The 6,897-nt window shown below is 43.8% G+C and overlaps 1 protein-coding gene across 2 annotated transcripts in view; it reads left to right on the plus strand.

Moving 5' to 3' along the window:
* The window catches only part of RGS6 (regulator of G protein signaling 6), a 598,382-nt gene that overhangs the window by 515,818 nt on the left and 75,667 nt on the right, over positions 1-6,897 (plus strand). For both annotated transcript variants that reach the window (XM_012560055.2, XM_023726339.1), the window contains exons 5-6: positions 3,110-3,216; positions 3,772-3,823. In XM_012560055.2, coding sequence (XP_012415509.1) covers positions 3,110-3,216; positions 3,772-3,823 — 159 coding nt within the window. The remainder of the gene's footprint in view (positions 1-3,109; positions 3,217-3,771; positions 3,824-6,897) is intronic.

Raw genomic sequence — 6,897 nt, forward strand, 5'->3', positions numbered from 1 at the left:
AGGGTTAGGAGCTGGTTGAATGGACATGGGGAATCAGGGGTGGAAAGGAGGAGTGTGCTGTCACAGTATGGGGAGAGCAATTAGAGTTACATAACAACGTATGTATAAATTTTTGTATGGGAAAAAATTTAAAAAAAGAAAGAATAAATAAAAGTGCCTGACCTTCAGCTGTGATTCCAGTCTCAGGTATACATGTATTTTAACCTGATATTCTTAATCTCCTCTTGACTGTGAGACAATATCATTTGTATAGACCAGTAAAAAAAAAAAAAAAAAAGGTTGCCATCTGGATGATTCCTACTCATGGCAACCCCATGTATGTGAGAAGTGTGCTCCATAGGGTTTTCAATGACTGATTTTTCAGAACTAGATCACCAGGCCTTTCTTCCAGGGTGCCTCTGGGGGATTCAAACCACCAACCTTTTGGTTAGCAGCTGAGCACATTAACCATTTGTACCACCCAGGGATATGTCAGTCTTGAGCATACATGTATTTTAATCTAATGCTCTTATAATCTACTGTTGTCTATGAAGCGATATAATTTACATTCAGTTCAATTAAATGTAGTTGCCAGAAATCTGAGTGCCAGAAAAGCAGGTCATTAATGGGAGTGCCTTTTTACCACCTTCGTTGATGGACAATTTTATGGTAGTGAAAATTCTTAATTCTAGTCAAGTTCTTAATTCACTGGGGAAAAACTATAAATGCTAACCCTTTGAAGGGATGGAACCCAAATCAACTATCCTATGTGTTTTTCTTATGTAGCCTGGTCTTCTGATTGTCCAGTTGTAAAAACTGGGCTGAATAAGTCTACCAGGTTCATTACGTTTGTTTAAGACCACTGTTTCTTTTGATTATGACGCTAAGCTAAGGAATGCCTTTCCTCATGGTGGTCTCTTCTCTTCCAAGAGCACTGGCTTCTTTGCCAGTCTAAAATAATCGTTGTATTTCTGACATATATTTATTTTTATTAGAAGCCCCTGGGTGGTGCAAATGGTTAGTCACTCAACTACTAGCCAAAAGATTTGGCAGTTTGAACCCACCCAGGCCTGGAAATCTGCCTCCAAAAGGTCACATCCTTGAAAACCCTATGGAGCAGTGCTACTCTGCACCCATGGGATTACCATGAGTCAGAATCAGCTCAATGGCAACTAGCAACAACGACAACAATTTGTTATTATTGCTAACTTTTTTTCTGAGACCCCTTAACCAGCTAGTGGTATAAGAATAAGCTTCTGGAATCCTCTGTCCCTGGCATGCAAAGGTGTTGTATAAGCCTTGAATGAGGAGGGCCATGTCTATGACAGACTGTTCTACTGCGATGCCCTTGGGAGGATATCATGGCGTTGGGACTTGGCCAATAAAACGTCAAAATCTGGTATTTTCTGGGCTTTTGAGAAGTTTTTGAGTAGGAGGAGTTAAGAACTGTTCACTGGCAGGAAATAGAAAATAGAGGTGAGGCTGCCCAAGGCCCTGGGAAGCCAGTCATGTCCATGTACATCCCTCCTTCCTTCTTTCTTCCCATCTGCCAAATTTTAAGCAAAGACCCTTTTGCTCAAAGAATGAGGTGAGAGTTTTTTCTCCCAGGTGGGTGGCATGAAAGCTACCTTCTAACTAGATTTCATTCTTCTTCCCTGGGGAGAGCCCTGGTTAAGAGCTTGGCTGCAAACCAAAAGGCTGGCAATTCGAATCCACCAGCCACTCCCTGGAAACCCAATGGGTAGTTCTACTCTGTCCTATAGAGTTGCTATGAGTCAGAATTGACTCGATGGCAGTAGGTTTGGGTTTCCTGGTAACACAGTGGTTAAAGCACTTGGCTGCTAAATAAAAGGTCGGAGGTCAAACCCACCAGCCACTCTGCAGGGGAAAAGATGTGACAGTCAGCTTCCATAAAGATTTACAGCCTTGGAAACCCAATGGGGCAGTTTTACTCTGTCTTATAGAGTCGCGATGATTCAGAATTGACTAGACAATAGTGGTTTTGATTTGGTGCGTTTCCCTGGGGAAGGAGCAGCTGTGGATAATGAAACTTCACTTTTTGTTGGAACCATGATTCTTGAAATGTATAGACTTTAAACAAGCTGGTCATCACTAAGCAAGTAAAATAAAACTCCATTCATTCCAATGCCATCCATTACAATTGTATGTTTCTGCCTAAGAAGAATAGATGATTCTTTATAAGGAAAACATTTGGGTTATATTCAACCTCTTGAAAAGCTTGCAGGTGAAACCCAAACAAGTCACTTTAAAAAATTCAGAGCTCATGAGATTAATAATTCGCAAGACTCCCTGAACATATCAATAATTTCCATGTCCAAAAAATTTGTTTTTATAAATAAAAGTAGTTTTATATTTGTGAAAGATTATTATGTATGGTAGAACCATCTAGATTTATTATTTTTTATTAACTCTGCTCAGAATAAATATAAATTCTTAACTACCTATAGGAATCTATTTATGGCTGGTGCTAAAGTAACAAAACAATAGGTTGATAACAGCAAAAATAGAATATTTCTATCAGGTTGACCTCTCTATGCCACTGCCCACTCCATTGCCCTCCCTCAAAGTTTCTGAGAAAGTGAGGTTTTACTCTGTGTCCATAAGAGAGTCCTCCTCATTTCTGGTGGGACTATAATTTTGGGGAATGCAACACGAATCCAAAGTGTTTATGGGAGGTGAGGCTACCATGATAAACACAGATGAAGCTAAAAACATGAATCAAGGCTTCTAGCAGTTATTGAGCGTTTACCATGTGTCAAACACTGCTAAGCACTTTACATGAGAGATCTCACTTAACTATACACAGGTTTATCTACACCAAAGCTCATGCTCTTAGCCATGAAGCTAGACTTTCTCTAGAATGTGTTGGGGGAGGTTGAACAACATCAGAGTCTCAGAGCTGAGATCCAGAGGAGCCCCAGACACATGATAGCTCTTCCCAACTGTTGGCAACCTGCCCTCTCTGGGGCTATCATAGACAGAGTCATCTGAGGTGATGACAGTTGACCACTGGTTACCATTCTGCCCTCCCAGTTTACACTTTAACTAAGTAACTCTGGGTTCCGACAGCTGCCTAATTCTTTCTCTCTCCTGTGCCCTGTCCCTGCAGTTGAAGCAATACACTTGGGGAGCCTTATAGCTGCCCAGGGCTACATCTTTCCCATCTCAGACCACGTTCTCACCATGAAGGATGATGGCACCTTTTATCGTTTCCAGGTAGGCCTGCCCAGCTCCTCCTCCTATAGAACCTTTTCTTCTCACCATCATCTGATCTCACAGTAAAACTAACTAAAAACAAAAAAAAAAAACTGAAAGTATGAAAAGGAACCACCTGTATCCCTCCTAAGCACTGGGACAGCCAAGTAAATGTTTGTCTGGATCATTTGTTGCTTCACTCAGATCATAGTAAAAGGGAAGATGAGAGGGATCCAGCCTTCACTGAGAGCTACTATTTATTGAGTACACGTATTTCCTCATTTATCCTAAAGAATAAACCTCTGAAGGTATCCATCACCCGTTTTACAGATGAGAAGACTGAGTTGATTGGAGAATTAATGAGGTACTTAGTAAATGAAGGAGACAGACTTAATTTGATTTGAACTTAGTTTAGCCTGGTAGATTCGGTGTGTGGTGTCAGCAAGGAGGAGATGGGGACAGAGCCTGACATAGGGAGGGGTCCTCACTGGGTGCAGGGAGGGCTGACCCCACCCCATGGCATGGAGGACAGGTGCTGTGGGTGCCTCTGAGTGCTGAACTTGTACTCTTTTGCAGGCTCCATACTTCTGGCCTTCGAACTGCTGGGAACCTGAAAACACTGACTATGGTGAGAACTGACTCTGCAGCCCGCACTTAGCGTTACTTCTGGGAGGGCAGTAGACAAATGCTTGGTGTCTGGGCAACTGCAGTGCACAGTAGGGTGGAGGGGGGCGTTGGGCAGCATGTAACATTACCCTGCTTAATCCTTTCTCATCTTGTGGACATGTAATAAACTCCCCATTCCATACAATGAAGGAAGGGCACAGCACACAGAAAGATGCCACACTTGGAAGGGAATGGAGCAAGGGAAGAAAGTTTTCATTAAGGATGGCTAATATGTTCATTCTGTGGGGCCATCGAGAGCTAAGATCCCACACCAACACTATGAGATAACGACTTTTGATTGGTCCTTCCTGGGACAAGATTTCAGGGAGGGCTAGTTCAAGGGCCCACCTCCCCCTGACACTTTCTGTTCTTACGCCTTGTTAAGACTTACTAAGAACTTATTCATGTTTTTAATGGTTGGAAGTTGAGGGGAAGGGAAGATAGACCAGGCAGGGGTTGACAGAAGTCACTCTGAACTAGGAAAATAAACCATTACAGTGGGCAAAGCTGGGACTTGGGTAAGCAGGGAGTTACCTCTATCCAGGCAGGGATCTATTAGACTCTTGCTACATATTCTCAGTGGAAACTATTTAATTTTTTCTATGGTGCTAATCCTCTGAAGAAGTAATATTATCCCTATGTTTCACCCTATATTTCAGATAAAGAACTTGAGGCCCTGAGGGCCCACATCCTCACACTTACCACACTATACTCTGTTTGTCTGAGTACCCAGTTGACTGTAAGGTCTGGTTGACTGTAAGCTCCATGAGAGCAGCAACTGGCCCGCCTTGTTCATTCTCATATCCCCAGTGCATAGCACATGCCCGAGGCATAGTTGGTACTCTGAATATTTGCTGACCATTCTGGTTCTTCATGGAAGGTGATCAAGAGACTCTCACTAGAGGTGGCAGCATTTGAACTCAAATCTAGGTGGCTCCAAAGCCTATGCTCCTTTCACGGTCCTGTGGGGGAAGTTCCCGAAAACCACAGCAGCAGCACTGTCCCTTTGCATGGCGTCCTCACCACTGTCTTAGCTGCTGTGGCAGTCCCAGTCCATAGCTCTCCTTGGAACTGGCCCTCAGTGAGACCTGCAGTTACTCCCTATGTTCTTTGCAGGATTGTTTGTGACAGGAGGGCAGATTCGGGTGCAGAGCGAAGGAGGGAGGTGTGCAGCTGTGGAAGGGGGCTCAGCAGAGGCTGACCAGGACACCTGTGTGATCAGCTACACCCTCTGGATCACACATGTGATGGAGGGGGAGCCAGCAATTGTGAGCAGTCCTGAGGATGGGCTGTGAGCAAGTTATTGCCTAATTGTTATTAGAGGCTGTGGAGTAGATTTCGGCTCATAGTGACCCAGTGTGACAGAGTGGAACTGCCCCCGTAGAGTTTTCTAGGCTGTAATCTTTAAGGAGCAGATTGCAAGGTCTTTCTCCTGCAGAGCCGCTAGGTGGCTTTGAACCACCAACCTTCTTCGGTTAGCAGTCAAGCACTTAACCATTGCGCCACTAGGACTCTTTTATTGCCTAATAGGGTCACCTAATAAGGTGCTTTGTTACGGTTGCTCCTTTTTCAAGTCTGAGGACGGCATTCGTGCAGAAAGCTAGGCACCTGGGCTGACTCCTCGCTGTCCAGAGCTTCACTGTGAGCTTGATGAGTGAATCCAGCAAGGCTTCCAGCTCCGAGTGCATTTGGCCGCTCATAAAACAAGTGCTTCTGGGGCTGAAATTCAGCTCACGGAAGCCTGAATTGGTTTTTGAATAATTACAACTCAGCTCCACACACAGCAGCTCGGTGTGCCCTTGTGAATGTGAAAACCAATCTTTTTCCTGGCAAGGGAGGGGGCAGGAGGATAGTTGGGCCAGATAACTGGATGAAAGTAAGATTCAAACCTTTATTTAACTATAAAGCTGTAAAGCTTAGGCCTTTCTATGCTGAGTGCAAAAGGGTTATTGCTCTCTCTGTCTCCAAGTAGTCTTCATTCACAGTTTTAGTTAGGCAGCATGAACAGGGATAGAAATAGCAGTTTATATCAGGCTACCATTAAAGCAAAGTTATTTTGAATTCCTGTGCCTCAATTTGTGGCAAATCAGAGAGAAAAATCAAGAAGCAGGATGCAGAGGTACTCACCAGCATTTCCAAAGCAGTTTCATCAGAAAATGAATAAGGATTTACTAAGAGGGAATTCAGGGTGCAGTGATGATTCAGTGCCTTCCATGCTGGAGAGCCAGGTTTGATTCCTGGCCAATGCATCTCATGCATAGCCACCACACATCTGTAAGTGGAGGCTTGTGTTATAAGGCTGAACATGTTTCAGCAGAGCTTCCAGACTAAGATGAGGAAGAAAGGCCTGACATTCTATTTTCAAAGCTCAGCCGATGAAAATCCTACAGATCACCATAGTGCAGAGGGTTGCCATGAGCTGAGAGCCAACACTATGGCAGCTTACAACAAGAGGGAATTCAGCAGCGGGTCCCAGGATCAACTGGCTCCTCTAGCTGTGTGATCTTGGCAAGTTATCCAAACTCTCTGTTCCTCAGAAACCTCATATTAAAATCCGAATAATAATTGTGCTTTTTCTCCTATATTGTTGTGTGATGGTTAAATGAAATAATGCACGTAAGGTTCAGTGTATGTGGCCCATGGTAAGAATTCAATCAAAACTGTGGTGGTGGCTGATATTACTACTGTGGTGGTGATTGATATTAATACTACTGCAGCGCTGGTTGATATTATTAGTGCTGTGGTGTAATAGGACTCCCTGACTGGTGCAGATGGTCAGGCACTGGGCTACTAACCACAAGGTTGGCAGTTCAGAGCCACCCGGAGACACCTCAGAAAAAAGACCTGGTGATCTGCTTCAGAAAAGTTATAGCCATGAAAACTCTATGGAGTGCAATTCTACTCTAACACAAATGGGTCACCATGAGTGAGAATCAACTTGATTATTATTACTACTGTGGTGGTAGTTGATATTATTGCTACCGTGGTAGTGGCTGATATTATCGCTACTGTGGTGGTAGCTGATATTATTACTAC

This window comes from Trichechus manatus, unplaced genomic scaffold (genome assembly GCF_000243295.1).
Source record: "Trichechus manatus latirostris isolate Lorelei unplaced genomic scaffold, TriManLat1.0 scaffold00010, whole genome shotgun sequence".
NCBI classification, from domain to species: Eukaryota; Metazoa; Chordata; class Mammalia; order Sirenia; family Trichechidae; genus Trichechus; species Trichechus manatus.